Source organism: Peromyscus maniculatus, chromosome 9 (assembly GCF_049852395.1).
Source record: "Peromyscus maniculatus bairdii isolate BWxNUB_F1_BW_parent chromosome 9, HU_Pman_BW_mat_3.1, whole genome shotgun sequence".
Taxonomy (NCBI): Eukaryota; Metazoa; Chordata; class Mammalia; order Rodentia; family Cricetidae; genus Peromyscus; species Peromyscus maniculatus.
In genome coordinates this window covers 102,055,025-102,071,282 of record NC_134860.1, presented here as the reverse complement: position 1 = coordinate 102,071,282, position 16,258 = coordinate 102,055,025, and the positions used below count along the sequence as shown (strand labels likewise).

At 45.7% G+C, this 16,258-nt stretch overlaps 1 protein-coding gene across 1 annotated transcript; it reads left to right on the top strand.

Moving 5' to 3' along the window:
* The first annotated feature begins 1,468 nt into the window (after positions 1-1,468).
* Positions 1,469-7,763, top strand: Pou4f1 (POU class 4 homeobox 1). Its single transcript, XM_076545526.1, has 2 exons — positions 1,469-1,914; positions 2,648-7,763. The coding sequence occupies exons 1-2, from the start codon at positions 1,792-1,794 to the stop codon at positions 3,785-3,787; spliced, it is 1,263 nt and encodes a 420-aa protein (XP_076401641.1). The 5' UTR covers positions 1,469-1,791; the 3' UTR covers positions 3,788-7,763.
* Positions 7,764-16,258: the final 8,495 nt, after the last annotated feature.

Genomic DNA, 16,258 nt, shown 5'->3' with positions numbered 1-16,258 from the left:
ACCGTTATTATCACCCTAGGCAAGAACTGTGTCCTTAGGGACTTAGGCACCCGAGCTGAGACTCCCCTGAGAGGCCCTTGATCTTCCTGCTACATGAGAGAAATATAACAGGTTGGTTAATTAATTTCTTCTTAGGTCTGATTTCACAGTCTTATTATTATTATTATTATTAAAGGCTGGACCAGACAGGTACCAGTTCCTTCAATCTGATTTGAATTAATATTTTGAATTACAATCTCCTATAAGTTAGCTTCATCCTGTATCCTAGGGAAGAAAAACAATATAAGCAATCAGAGATAAAACGCCAGGGGCCAAAACGATGCAAAAGAAAGTCCTTTTTTCAACATCTCATTCTCCCTTCTCTGGAGTGATTTTCTTTTCCTGGAGTTTCCAGCAAAAAGTGTGTGCGCGCGCGTGTCTGTGTGTGTGCGCGAGCGCGTGGGAGTGTGTGTGTGTGTGTGTGTGTGTGTGTGTGTGTGACCAGAGAGGAAAAGATCCTCGGCTACACCCTGTTAACTATTTTTCCCTTTTGATGACAAGAAGCCTCAGATCACCTAGCGCCGCTTTGAAAAGTGAGTTTGTACACGGTGAAAGGAGACAAACAATAAGAGAAATGCCCAATTTCATTTCAACAGCCTTTCCTAAGTAGAAAAGCACAGGCTCCTTGTGGCTCCTAAGTGACTGTCACTGGTGGTGCCTGACACAGTTAGATTCACAACAACAACGAAGTATGCAGAGAAATTAAATTACGTGGAAATCAATAGCGTCTGACTGCTTCAAACAACTGTCTGTCACAGCTATTATTCTCCAAGAGCCTATTTATAAACCATGAAAGAAACAAGTTCTGCAGCATAAAGACAGCATCTTCCGCATCGCGTTTCTGTGTTGTTGTTTTTCTCCACATACAGGGGAATGCACGGGCATAATTTAACATCCAAATGCCTCTCTGTATACATTATATAACAGCTTGTTAGGCACCCAGTCGTGGAGGTGTGCCCAAATAATGCGCACATATTCTGGGTATGCGACAGGGTGGCAGGAAATCACACACACACACGCGCACACACGCACACACACACGCACACACACACACACACGGAAGAGTGCGTGCATCCTCCGTCTTCCTCCAAAAGATGCCTACCCTGAGACAATAGCTGGCCTCTCTGATCTTTGCAGACCCGCGGTGGGAAAGGTGAGGCGTGCAGTGCGCATGCCTGGCCAGCTACAGGTGCATCACCTGCCTTGTCCTTGCTGGTGGTCACTATAAGAGCGGCTCCCACGCGCTGCCGGTGGCTGCTCGACGAGCGCGCGCGCGCTCGCTCGCCCGCCCGCCCAGGCACGGCGCCGCGGCCAAGGGAGAACGCGCGCCAGACGGACGGAGACAGCTGATGCCTGTCAGCGCGGCGGCGGCGGCGGCGGCGGCGGGGCCGCGAGCTCTCGCGAGAGCTCCCCGGGCCGGCCGCGAGAAGTGGGGCGCAGGTGTAAGAGGAGTGCAGCCCGTCGGCGCGCTGGGCTAGAGAGCTCTTGGAAGGAGCGGGCTCGCGAGACCGGCGCGCGGGCGGCGCTCTGCGCGGTGCGGTCCGAGGCAGCAGCGGCGGCGGCCGGCGGGAGCAGCGGCGGCGGCAGCGGCGGGAGCAGCCCCGCGGCGAGGCCAGTGCGAGCCGCCCCGGGCCGCCGCGGCCGCAGCCTCGGCAGGGAGGCCGGCCGGCCGGGCGAGCCAGCCGGCGGGTGCGCACTTTGCGGCGGACTTTGCGAGTGTTTGTGGATACCTTTCCATGCCCAGCCGTCAAGATGATGTCCATGAACAGCAAGCAGCCTCACTTTGCCATGCATCCCACCCTCCCTGAGCACAAGTACCCGTCGCTGCACTCCAGCTCCGAGGCCATCCGGCGGGCCTGCCTGCCCACGCCGCCGGTAAGCGCCCCCCCACAAGCCCGCGGCCCCGGCCCGCCCGCGCGCGCGCCCCCTCCCCCGCTCCGAGGTGCTGCATGTCGGGGGGCTGCCGTGCGTCGCCCCGGGTCGGAGTTGTTGTTTTTTATTTTATTATTATTATTATTTTTAGAGGGGTCCCGCTGTGAGGCACGTGTGTCCAGGGGCGCTTAAGGTCGTGTTCCGTCTGCCCGGGGCCTCTGTCCAGCGCCCGCGATCCGCGGGGCAGCGCTGGGGCCGCGGCTCTCGACTTTGCTGCACTTTTCTCTGTTCATTTCACGCCTGCCCAAGGCGATCTCTAGGCTCGCTCGGGTGTGGAACGCGGGTGCTTAGCTTCGAGTGACATCTCCGTTTCTTCTTTTTCTTCTTCTTTTCGCCCCCCCCTTTTTTTCCCCGTCTCCCGTTCCCCTTCCCGGAATGTCTCCCCGTGTCCCCTTCTCCGCCCTTCGCTGCTGCCCTGTCCCCCTCCCCTTATGTTCCCCTGCTCGTTCTCAACGCGTCCCCCACTCCTCCGTTCACCCCGTTCTTCCCACCCCCCGTTGTTATTTTGGTCGCATTGTGTTTGCCTTTTTGCCTGTGCTTTTTTTTTTTTCCGGCTTGTGTGTTTGTTTTTGTGTGTGTGGTTTTTGTTGTTGTTGTTGGGTTTTTTTGGTTTTGTTTTTTGGTGGTTTCTCCCCCTTTTCTTTCCTTTTTTTGGTTTGGTTTGTGTCGCCTGCAGCTGCAGAGCAACCTCTTCGCCAGCCTGGACGAGACGCTGCTGGCGCGGGCCGAGGCGCTGGCGGCCGTGGACATCGCGGTGTCCCAGGGCAAGAGCCACCCCTTCAAGCCGGACGCCACGTACCACACGATGAACAGCGTGCCCTGCACGTCCACGTCCACCGTGCCCCTGGCGCACCACCACCACCACCACCACCACCACCAGGCGCTCGAGCCCGGCGATCTGCTGGACCACATCTCGTCGCCGTCGCTCGCGCTCATGGCCGGCGCGGGGGGCGCGGGCGCGGCGGGCGGCGGCGGCGGCGCCCACGACGGCCCCGGGGGCGGAGGCGGCCCGGGGGGCGGCGGTGGCCCGGGCGGCGGCGGCCCCGGGGGTGGCGGCGGCGGCGGCGGCCCGGGGGGCGGCGGCGGCCCGGGCGGCGGGCTCTTGGGCGGCTCGGCGCACCCGCACCCGCACATGCACGGCCTGGGCCACCTGTCGCACCCGGCGGCCGCGGCCGCCATGAACATGCCGTCCGGGCTGCCGCACCCGGGGCTGGTGGCCGCGGCCGCACACCACGGCGCGGCGGCGGCGGCGGCGGCGGCGGCGGCCGGGCAGGTGGCGGCCGCGTCGGCGGCGGCGGCGGTGGTGGGCGCGGCGGGCCTGGCGTCCATCTGCGACTCGGACACGGACCCGCGCGAGCTCGAGGCGTTCGCCGAGCGCTTCAAGCAGCGGCGCATCAAGCTGGGCGTGACGCAGGCCGACGTGGGCTCGGCGCTGGCCAACCTCAAGATCCCGGGCGTGGGCTCGCTCAGCCAGAGCACCATCTGCAGGTTCGAGTCGCTCACGCTCTCGCACAACAACATGATCGCGCTCAAGCCCATCCTGCAGGCGTGGCTGGAGGAGGCCGAGGGCGCCCAGCGCGAGAAAATGAACAAGCCCGAGCTCTTCAACGGCGGCGAGAAGAAGCGCAAGCGGACTTCCATCGCCGCGCCGGAGAAGCGCTCCCTCGAGGCCTACTTTGCGGTACAACCCCGGCCCTCGTCGGAGAAGATCGCCGCCATCGCCGAGAAACTGGACCTCAAAAAGAACGTGGTGCGGGTGTGGTTTTGCAACCAGAGACAGAAGCAGAAGCGGATGAAATTCTCTGCCACTTACTGAGGAGGGTGTGAGGTGCCGGGTGGGGCAGACTGGGGAGCTGAGGGGTGCGTTTCCTCTCCTCTGGCCTACTTCCCCTCATTTAGAGTGTCCGTTATCCTGCCTGCGTTTGGGGAGTCCCTTCTCTCGCCCTTTCCTCAGCCCCACTCTGCACCCTGCCCCAACCGTCCCCCAGCCTAGAGGACAGGGGTGTTGGATGTGGAGAAGGATGGGATGGTAGGAGAGAATTGGGAGGCATTTGGGTGAGCTGGGCGTGGGGGGAAGGAGAGCAAAGACTAGAGCCGAGGTTTTGAGGAGCAGGATGGTTCTGGGGACTAGGGTGGGGGGGGAGAGATGGGGGAAGAACCGGGGATGGACCGTTTTCTTGACCAGAGACACTTAACAAAATCATCTGGGGACCAAGGAACTATGTACAAAGACAAAACTACCAACCACCACCAAAAACAAAACAAAACATAAAACCCCAGACAAATAAAGAAGGGGAAAATGTCAAAGAAAGATGCTTTAGGAATTTAAGTCCGGGGAGCAGTGTTGTGCAACTTCATTTACCCCAAAGGAAGAGAAAAGAGCAATATCATTTCTACCACCGCCCCAACTCCGCACACACACGAGTGAGTCATAAGTGAAAACCAAGCAAACTGGAGCATGGAATTCCGGATAGGAAGCTAGTAGTTCTGTGTTTAATTTTCCCTTCTGAAATCGGACATCCTCACATCCATACCCTCTTAGATTTATTTCCCTTTCCAAAGAGATGCCAAGGCTTTGCCCCAGCTCAGGAAGGCTCTGGAGCTCAGCTGGAAGGAGTTAGGAGAGCGGCTGGTTGTATAAACTGAACCTTCCTTTCCAGGAGGCGGATGCCAAAGTCCTGGGGCCTGTTCTTGGTCAGGTGAGGATCCTTAGGCAATGAAAGTCTAAACGACAGAAATTAAGGTCTCTGGAATAAGTGTTTTATTCTGGGATAATTACATGATAACAGCTACAGTATGATTTTTTTCTTTTTCATTTTTGTTCATGTATGCATGAACAGATTATCTGAAAATATTTTTTTTTTCTCTCAACCCCACTGATAGAACTTTACCTTAGCCGGCCCTTTGTTTTTCATTCTGCATTCAAACTGTCTGCTGAGTTGACACTCCTTGCTATTAATTTAAATGGAGTGATAGGGTGAAAAGTCTTAGGAGAGGAACTTCCATGTTCAGCTTTCTCCCGAGTAAGACTCATCCTACTATTCTAGGCCCCCTTTCTCTGTCTCTGGGAAGAACATGAAGTTGTGGAAAAGCTGAGAAGTTTCTGCTTTCATTTGGGGGCAGAAGTTGGCTGTAAGAAAAATCACCCACAATCCCAGAAGAGAGGAAGACTTCAAAGATATAAAGACAACCCCCCCCCTCGCTTTATTTGTCTGAAATAGGTCTGCACGTCCCTGGGGAAAGCAGGACACTTGTTCCCTTCTTCTTGTTGTTATTCAGGGTCATTTATTACTGGGGATAAATGTTGAGTTGCAGAAACTTTAGTTTGCACTATGAGTTTCCAAAATAGAAAAACATATATGGTATTTCGTACTAACAACCCAAGCTGCTGATGGATTTAAAAAAAAAAAAAATGAGAAAGACATTGAAGGTGGTTTGGTGAAATGCCTGCTTTGTGTACAAGATACTATTTGGATCTCACGTGGAGATGGTTTGCTACTAACGTTTAACCGTAACTAAAGGTGAACACAGAACAAATGAGGGGGAAACACTACTGTTTAACAAGACTGAAATCATGCATGATTCGAGAGGTGCAGAAAGAAATACGATTAGGTCTTACTCTGGTTAGGCGTTGTTTTAATTATGTTGTATATCATTGTTTGCAGCACAAACATTCTATGCATTTGAAACTGAGCACTAAACTGGGCTAGCTTTCTGGTAGACCGTTTTGTGGATAGTGTGATTTCACAGTCTACTGCCTGTTTCCACTGAGAACACAGCATTATTGTAAATATTTTCTTTCGTGCACAGGCTCACACAGTGGTTACAAACTGCCAGTGTTAATCCTGCAATGTCTCACTGACTGCCGCTCCTGTCCATGTTGTGTCTGCAGAGCTTTCTCCTTGGTTGTGTCTTTGCTCTATTGCCCCCCCACCCCCCTTCTATCAGAACCATTTCTGTGCGCCAACATACAACAGGGAGATGTGTCCCAGAACACTTACAAATAAAACATAACTGAAAGAAGAGCAGTTTTATGGTTCGGGTGCATTTTTGTGTTTACATTGAGCCAAGTGCTGGTAGAGCTGTTCAACAAATGAGACAAGACAACCAAAAACACCAAACCAAACCAAACAAACCCTTAACCAAACAAATTAACAATAAACAAGAAGGGGGAATAAGGGGACGTCAAAAGAAGCGGAAGGATGAGATAGATTTTTGTTTTTGTTTTCTCTAAATCAGAATTAACTTTCAGAAAACTGGTGCTCCAAGTAAAATGGATTACTTGCCCATTTTTTATCAGTGTTTTAATTTTATTTACAGAAACTCTTAAGCCACAGCACTCGATTTGGAGTGGTGATGGAAAGTTGTAAATAGCCAGGCACCTGAAAAGCATTTAGGTTGAATCAGGGATGCAGGCATCTGGGTTTTGAATGTGCTGTTCTACTCTAAAAACACTTCTAAAAAATGTTGTAACTGAATGACTTTTCGTTGACAGTTAATAAATTTTAAAATTATCCTTTGATTTGTCCAGATAACTTGTCAAATGTTTCTCTTCACTTGGAACATTTTGCTTACCACCTAATGCTTCAGATTGAGAAGAGATTCTCTATTTTTGGTGACCTGGTACTAGATCAAATGCCAAATGTACAAACTTTCTTAGTAGTTGGGACTATATCCTCTGAAGTCATCCTATTTTAGCTAAATCTTTTTGATTTCACCGGCATATCTGTGAAAGAAAAGTGATGTTCAGAAAAGAATAGTACATTTTAAAAAGGTGTGATTTTAAAACAGTTGTTAATATTTTAAAAAACACTAGAGGTATTTTTAAAAATAGATCTCTTCCATCAAAATTGATTTGTTTCTGTTATTGACTTGAAATATCATCAGAGTTTCTAATAAAATACATTTGTAAAAGAACACATTATTTTATAGAAAAGTATGACCAGATTTCATTGTTGGAGATCCAGGAATGAACAAATAAAAAGATTTACAAAGGTTGTTTTTCTAATAATCTGCTCAAACAGAAATGTTGCAGGCAAATACATTTGTATTATATAATAATGGATAATGTATGTATTAAGAATTTAAGCATTTGTTTTGTATTAAGTAAATCCTTGCCCAGTACAAAAAAGAAAAGACTATTATGTTAATAAAACATCATGAAAACTCATTGCTTTGCAGGGTTTCCTATTTTATGTAGTAGGAAACTGTGCAAAACAAAACAAAAGTTTTGCTTTTTGGTGAGTGAATGTGTATACCGCAGGAAGGAATGATATGACTCTTCTATGTCTCCTTTAACTCTCAGTCCACGGAAAATTTAAAGCAAAACTCCCGAAGAGATGGCAAAGGTTTGCTGATCTGTGGTAGTTTGGATTTTCAAAGTTCTCTGGTTCCGAAAGTCTGGAATTCACACTAGGGATTTCCTCCTGCGTCTGCTAATGGGTGGAAATAAAAGTGTGTGATTCTGAACTCCTCTAAAGAACACAAGTTTCAGAGGGTTAGGAGAACTAAGCTCAGTTCTGTTTTAGATTCTTAAGGCACGCAGCAGCAGAACAGGAAAGAGAAACATAAAGAGAAAAATAGGCATTAAATGCACCCGCCACAGTAATGCTACTTTCCTCTTAAATTGCTTTCCGAACTCTTCGTTGGGTTCTGTTTTTTTTTCTGTTGGTCTAAGAAAGGATGCCCTCAGCATCCATCAGCTAACTTTTAGGTAGATTTTTGTCTAATGCGTGTTCTGAAATCACTCTCAACTTCAATTATAAGCTGTTAAATAAACCGTAGGCACCCACTGCCGTGATTGTATCGGTTTTTACTTTCTTGGGATAATAAGATTGCGAGGGTCCAGTTCTTACACTTGGTCTTGCAGAAAGAGGACCCAGAGCAAGACTCTGAAGGTAAGTCCCAGCCCCAGGCTCAGATTCGCCTTTATCCCTGGCCTCTCTACTGGAGTGTCACCTGCCCAAACACCCCTGCTCCATCTTGCAAGTGGGTGGGCTTTCCTTATTTAGTGCTTCAAGTATAAATACGAGCTTTTGACTGGCTAAAACCAGTGTTCCCAACCATATTCTAAGGGTCTTGATGGCCAGAGGGGAGGTGACGACCACAATTTATACTGGATAATGTTCTGCCATCGCTTTCATTGCGACACCAGTCTTAGCCACACCAGAAAAGCCACACAGTCCTCGTGGGCTGTTTCAAAGGAGGCCACCGGCTTAATTGATTTTTTTTTTTTTTAAAAGCAGCTGAAATCAAGTTCTCACGGGGGCCTCTTTTTCACCTGCGAGATAAGCCTTGTCGCAATAATTACGTTATTTAATATTTGATCAAACCTTCGCGCCTCTGCGACTTCAGGCGCGCAGCACGGCCGCAGTCCAGCCGGGCACGTGCGATGCGGACGCGCGGCCACCCCACTCGGGTTGCCTTGCTCTCTGAATAATTCATGACCTGAGAGTTCTGGAAATTAATAAAATGAATGATAACAAGAAGCTAATTAAAAACTTTCTTAATTGTTGTCAAGTCAGCTTGATGGGAAACAGCCTTGGGTGACTCCATCCATGAAAACCGGCGGGTTGCGGAGGGTGGCGCTGGCCGTCCGAGCGCTCCTCCAACTCCGGGTGACTGCAGAAACAGCTGGCGGGGCTGCCTGCTCCCCTGCAGCTGCCTTTTGCAGCCCACCCACCTCACCCGCCAAACTTTTCACTACAGGGCCGGAACATACAGTTCCAAACCAGAGTAACTGGGTCATATTTTCAGCGGGGAGGGGCCCCCCTACCCCCACCCATGCGAGCTTCTTACTTTCCCTTGCAACACCCACCCACGCGGGGGTCCCAGAGCCACCAAATGCGCGGCTCTTGCGTCTATGGCCAAGTGACCTTAGTAGGCACTGTGTGTTTGCCTCCACCCGCCAGCTTAGAGACCCCTGGCCCCTAGGTTTCTAGCAGCTAGCAGCCGCAGCCTTGTCAGGACGGCCGAACAGCTAACACTTCCCCGGTCCGGGTCAGCATGCAGCCAGGCACCGCAGGACACGAGTGGGTTAAATGCCCAAAGCCAAGGCATCCCGCGCGCGTGCGCAGAGGTGGCCACCGAGTGCTGACTGCGGCGGCGGGGGCGAGTCCGGGCGGACTCCGAGCGCGTGGAGCGCGGCGGGGGAGGGAGCAGAGTCCGCACATGCGCACTGAACGCGCCCGGGGCCCCTCGGGGAGTCAGCTGCGGTTCCGGTTTTCAAAATTAGGCGCTGTCAGAGGTCGAGTCCCTCTCCGAAGTGCCTTGAGGATTTGGTCTGGGTGAAAAGGGAGAAGACTCAAATCTCATCATGGTTAAAAATACTGTCCCGACATCCCAAGTTGCCTAAGTCAAAAGTCAGCTTAGATGCAGAAGTTTCAAAACTGGTTTTGCATGTTTTTGGTTTTGTTGTTGTTGTTGTTGTTGTTGTTATTATTATTATTATTATTATTATTATTATTATTATTATTATTATTATTATTAAGAATTGGATGAATAGGACCTGACCTAGGCTTTTGTCTTTTTGCCAAGACGCAGCTTGACCGATGCCCTGCTACGGGGGCGAATTATTAGACCAGGGAAGATTTATACCTGAGCGAAAGGATTGGGCTGTTAAGGTTTTCGACCACCAGAATTCGGTGAAATCTTAAATCAAAGTGGACAACCTCAGGTCTGAGAGAAGCTGGCAAAGCCCTTGCGTTCTCACAAATCCTATCCCCCTGTGGAATGAGGAAGTGCGCCCCTGTCTCCGTAGGAGGTGGCTACAGGGAAATTTAGAGAAAGAGAGGATTGAAGGAAGCGGTGAAGGGAAGCGGAAGGGACAGGCAGAGTTGGCAAAGGGAGGGATGGAGAAGAAAGAGACTGCGCATTTACCGAGTAAAACGAATTACAAGCGAAAGTTTGTTTAATAACTCCGACGCCTGCCCTCAGCACAGCACAATGTATACAAACTTGCGTAGACGTGAATCAGAATAAAACAAAACGTTGACAATTTCCAGCCGCGGAAATTCACTTGCACAGGTCTCTTCTCCCCCCCTCCCGCCCCTGCCAAGTGTTGACAATAAACATTTAATGAAGGCAGAGACCTGACCGTCTCCAGACAGTGTCGGAATACTTTAAGCAGGCCATTAGCACGGCTTCTTCTACTTCAAACATCGCACGGCACACCCTTACATTATTAAAAAAAAAAATTACAACGTGTGAGATAAATAATCCGTTCATAAGGCTATCTTAAGTGGTCTGCAGGAGTTCTGATGCCCCTGTACTTACTAACAGAAACTAACTCATTGTAGATTACTCGCGCTTAAAAAATGTTAAATACAGTTAATGCAATATTAATCGCCCTTTGGTGATATAAAATGCAATATTTTCAGGCAGCTATTGAGCTTTTCCAGTGGAAGAGCTGATGAAAAGAGTCACAGCTGAATAGTGGAGAGAAAAAGGCTGGTATTTATTGCTTTTGTTTGGCTTTTGGCTACAGAGACAGGAACCTTCTAATGGGGTAAGGACATTTATTTTATCTGCAATCTATTGCTGCGAGAGCAGGGGCGGCAGATGGGGCTGGTGCGGTATTCACAGTGTAATTTAGAGCAAATCCTAATAACTAATAATGATTTATGTTAATTTTGATCATCTATGCGACTTTACCAAATCGTTGTGATAAAAGAAAGAAAAAGAAAGAGACGCTAAATGTGAGAAGGGCTCTTAGGCTCACTGGTTTGGGAACTGGTGTCCTGGGCTGCACAGAATCTTAATATGCATTCTGTTTTAGCAATGGAAATGCAGGTATTCAAAAAGGCAGGTAGGGTGCCTTTGACACGGTCCAGAGGTGTTTCGACCAGGCTTATCTTTCTTCTCAAATCCACTTAGAATGTACTGTCTTTGAGCGGCTAGCGCTTTTCGTCCCAGTTTTAAACAAAACAGATACGTTTCAGTTTTTTTGTCTGCCTATATTAAAGAATCTCATGTAGGGGTGGGGGAGGTCTTAGGACTGGGAAAAGCGGGGAACAGCTAACTGTACGCTAAGCTAGAGTCTTCCCAAAGAGTAATCTTAGTGGCTGTGTTTGAAGTGAGTTTAAGTGCGGCCAGCAGTCTCAGTCTCGAGCGCACACTGCCACGCCTCATGCAGAAGTTCCATTACTGGTTCTTTAAACTCATTGCCAATTCCTGATCTTTACCTTCTATCTGACACTTGTTTGCCAACATCAACTTAGGGAAAGCATTTCGGCCTTTACCACCCATCTCTACCTTCCTCCTAGAAATTCCCAGGCTTCTAAACTTAAACATGCTTCTTCTCTCTTGACTCCCTTGGTTGAGTGGCACCGGAACAAAACCCCGGGGGCTGCCGATAAAAACCAGGTTCTTCACTAAAACCGGACCGTTTTAGGCTACGGTCCCAGCAATTTTGAAAGGGAGGGTGCGCCTTGCTCCTGGCAGTTTGCTTTCTCGGTTACCTTTTGTGGGTTTTAACGCCTCAGGGCTATAGTTTGAAAGTAAAACAGCATCAAAGCATTGCCTTATTAGCTCTGTATTTGAGAAATCCAGAGATGAAAACTACCTAAAAGGTTTAATAGGGCGGAACAGTATTTATTTGCCAAGCAAACAGCAAGAATGTAGTTCAAAAGGGGTGCAGTGGCTTCTCAGCAGGAGGCTGGAAGGGCAGGAACGCGGGCAAAGCGAATTTCAAGTTTCAGTTCTAAGGTTAAAGTGAATCAAATAAGCTCGAATGAGATGATTCCTTTGATTTCTAATAATATCTCCCTCACCCAAAATTTATATATTCGAACTCTCAGGGTTTGTTCCACCTTCTCAAGTTCTTGTCGAGACTTTTAGTTAGTAAACTTTGAGATTTTTTCCTTAGGAAGATAGGTTATCTAAGGATTTGATTTATTTATTTTTAAAATAAATGTATTTAAAATATGAATACACCTTTTTAAGTTACATTTTTATTATTTTTCTTCCTGTTGTTCTTTTTAAGGGCTACAGTTGTAAAATTGCATTTGATTTCTTCTACTAGGAAAAAAAATACCAAGCCACAAGATTGAGAATAAAGCCTCCCTTTAAAATTAAGTGGTTTTGTTTTTGCCTTTGAAGAATATCTATTAGTAACTGTGCTGGTACTTTACTGATAGTGTTCTGGGTATAAAGAAGACTTTACACAAAATAAATCTTTAAACAAAATAAATCCAGGCAGCTGACGTTGGCTGTTTGCTGATGTGGTTCTCAGGAGCTGTGCCTGTTTGTGAGCTGAGCCTCCACGTGCATATCCGTAGACAAACAGATGTAACCACAGTTGTGGTTTTGTTTTTTTTTTCTTCCTTCAATTGTTGCTGAATGTATCTGAATCTTATTTCTAAATTTCATTCAGTTCCGTCTCAGTGTTTCAGCACCAGCAGCTACTCCCCTAAAGTGGAAGAGTGGTACATTATTGAAACTCTCTATCAAACAGCTCTGGGGTGCAGCCTTTCTGCAAATGCTGGTTCTCAATGAGGTCTGACTGCACATAAGCCCCTAATATGTTAATGGCCGTAGGGGATGCCTAAGGTACCATCTCAAGCTGCTTCGCACACCATATGTCAGGCCGTTAGCCACATGGATCTATTAATCAAAAGGAGCTGGAGAAGGAGGGGAAGCTCTTGGAAAGGGGGGGCATGAGAGAGATGGGGGAGGGGGAGAGGGATCGAGAAAGCATTTAAATATCCCTTCCAGTTACTTTTATTTACAAAAAGGAATAAAATAGATATTTAAAAAAAGTCAATGCAGCCTTCCTTTGTATTAAGTGGAAGACTGTTCACAAGTGTTTACCAAGGAATTAGTATTGTGTCTGGGTGTACCGAACAGAGGAACATTTTGCCTCACGGGTCCTGTCTAGGGTTCCTTTATTTAACAACTTTTATAGACAAGACTCTCTAGGCACAGAAAAACTTTCTGTGATATGTGTTGTTTTATAGATGGATTTTATTAAAACAGAGGGAGGAGCAGGGGGACATGCTTATTATAGGGACACAGAAAGGCATGGAGGGGAGTGTCTGGGGATTTATAATGAATATGTAATACATTAATATATATCTGCATGGGCAATCGGTGTTTTTTTTTTTTTAACCACCTCTAGTTGCTCTGACAGGAAGTGTAACACACATTTTTGCTACTTCCTCTAAGCTGACTTTATAATAAATTAAACTGCAGAATATCCAGGTGGGAAAAGCATTAAATAACAAAACATTTTAAAAGAACTCACCTCTCTCATTTCTGCTTTGAAATATCTCTTACCTTCCAATGTTTGAAATAAGTTTCAATTAGATACTTAGTTTAAAAAGTTGTACAACCTTAGAAATAACTCTACTCAACATGGAGAAGCTGTAAATGCTATGCATTTGCTAAGCACTGTGAGAGGAAAATTAAAATTTTGCTAAGTGATAAATATGTCTATCATATGTCCAAAAATAATTCTTAAGTAAATCAAATGATTATTATTAATTTTAAAAAGGTTAGAAACTATACTAGAGACAGAGCACTGGAAGAAAAATAATTCAGATAAATTTAAAACTTAACTTTTCCCTGTGTTCACTCTTACCTAAGACTAGAGTAAATATAAAATCAAAAGTCAATTTGGGTGTATTTGTTGTTTTCATTGATGGTGATGATAAATAACATGAAAAGTTACCAATTTTCTATTTTAAAATCTACAATAAGTGATATAATCTGGAATAAATACCATTGAAAATGTCTTCTTTTTAAATATTCCCATGATTAATAAGCTTATATTGCAGAAGTTAATTAGTATTATATGGAGTGACTAAAATTTTATTGATCTTATATTTTAAGTGTGTATGTGTGAGTAAATACTCAATTTCTTACATACACTTGAGAGCAAATCTTTCACATACATCATAAGACCTCATCATTAGCATATATACTCCCAACATTCTATTATGTTGAATGTGTAAAGAAGAAAGGTAGAAGAATGTTCTTACTCAAGATGTAAAAGAACATTAAAGGCAAGGGTAAAATAGTGTTTAATTATAAGAAACAAAAATTATCTTAGTGCTATTACAGTATGTACAAATTCAGGTGTAGTACATTGTTTATGTGGTAGATTGAAGGTAATGAGTTTTACAGTTCTCATAAAGGCATCTATCTATCTTAGATACAGGGAAAGGTTAACATTGCTATCTGCCTTTAATAAATATTCCACTTCTTTAGGTTGTTTGGTTTGGCTGGGAAATCATAAGTGACACAGTAAAAAGAAAAGGGGATGGTATATTTAAAAATGGAGAATTCTATTATACAAAACTGAAGTCAGTCTGTAAATATGAAGAATTCTAAAGCATACTTTCATCCAGGAGATGTTGAATACATAAAGATGGATCATCCTAGATTTCAAGAGTAGCTTGGTAGGGAGAAACACTTTTTATCTTTAAATTTTGGTGCAAGCCACTAGCCTTTATTTCTTTCCTTGTAGTTAAAAGGTAGCCCATATATCTGTCGCTTTTGGTTTCCAAAGACTCGTAACTTAATTCCTTCAGGCTATTCATCAGCACAGTAATTAAACTAGCAAATGGATGTAAATAAAGTGAAATTGGTTTCATGACAGATGAGGCAAAGAGGCCTCTGACATGAAACAAGGCAGGACAATAATGATTTCAGCAGCATCAGGCTGTGGAAGGAACCCCAGCTGGATTTATTAGGTGCTGCGGTGATTTGCTGGAAGCGGGCAAGACATGAGCACTCTTTAATTTGACAGGAATTTTGCATCCTAAAGAGCATATTGAAATATAAATCTAGAGATGAGTTCAGGCAACTGTAAACAGAAGTATTTTGGGGAACAAGATGCTATTCAATTTTTTGTTTGTTGTTTGTTTTTGAAAGAGTACATCCTCCTTCCTAATAGCAAGGTTTCATTTGTTACAAGTTATTATCTAATCCTGGGAGCAACAAGGGGCAACAATCTATTATGTGTTCCTTTATGGTAGATTCTATTGCTAGTGCAGGTTGATTTTTAAGTTACTAGGTGTAGTTTCCAGGGAGATCACCTTGCACAGTTGATTTTTAAAGTCCAGGATAGTGAAAATATATGTGTAGTTTAGGGAGGTAGGCTTGTATGGGAAGAGAATATGACAAACTGGGAGAGAAGCCAGGATGAGTGATTTATTTTCCAGAGTGGAACTGTCACTGCATTTAAATAAAGATCTGGATCAAGTTTGTTGCCTGTAGTGGTCTGAGTTTCTAGCCACTTAGAAAGCAAAATTCTGGTTACAAGAACAAGTTATCTCAAAGCCCTAAAGAAGACAAAGCCTTAAAATCAAATGTAGTTTTGTCTCTATACAACAAGAAGCTCCAAAAACTAGAGGCAATAGCAATAATCATGCCATAAGAGAGGGGGAAATCAGAAAAAGAAGAAAGCAGCGAGAATCTATATTTTTTGGGACCAACAGGACACAAGGGGAAACTGAGTCACCCTCCTTCTACAATATATATAAAATAAATAAAAGATTTTTTTTCACACCAAGAACAGATTAGTCTCCTTATTCATGAACATACCAGAAGCAAACTGATTTATTTTTAAATGTAGTCTCAATTATTTAAGGTTTCTTTCAGAAGAAACATGGATAATAATTCCTCCAAATCTTCCTGAGAGGTACCTGAGCTTCCTAAAATGTTGTTACAATTTCAGCACCACGGTCAGCGCATGCATGTGCGTGCAGCTATTGACACTGGAGAAGTGAAATCTTACATACTCCTAAAACTGGGTAGGTAATTTAATTATTTACCAGTGGGTCCTAATCTTCAAATTGGATGCTAACATAGCCCAAGTCCTCAAACTAGACAGAAGTCTATGTTTTGTATTATTAGGGACAGAAGGGAGAGTATGTGACCAAAACTCTGAATGGAAAAGGAAAGGGGGAGGCAGGGAGGGAGGGAGGGAGGGGAGGAGGGAGGGAGGGAGAAAGAGGAAAGAAAAAGAAAGAAAGGAAGGAAGGAAGGAAGGAAGGAAGGAAGGAAGGAAGGAAGGAAGGAAGGAAGGAAGGAAGGAAGGGAAACGCCAAGCATTCTCCCTCCAATATAATTGTGGGTGACTTTCAGGCCAGGAAGGAATTTATTATGAAACTCAATTGGCTTTCTCTCTGAGGCTGCTTTTTTTTTAAACAGAAAAATATGCCTAATTATTTTAAAGTTCCTTTCCAATCGTGAGACATAGGCTAGTCCTTTAATTATAATACAATATGAACAGGGGGAGCATATGGAGGAGAATGTCAAGAAGAGAGTGCTAGGGGCAGCTCCT

Excerpts from the sequence above, each read along its gene's own strand:
- Pou4f1 (XM_076545526.1), top strand. The coding sequence starts at position 1,792 with ATGATGTCCATGAACAGCAAGCAGCCTCACTTTGCCATGCATCCCACC. Across the intron at positions 1,915-2,647 it reads CCTGCCTGCCCACGCCGCCG|CTGCAGAGCAACCTCTTCGC; the intron begins GTAAGCGCCCCC and ends TGTCGCCTGCAG.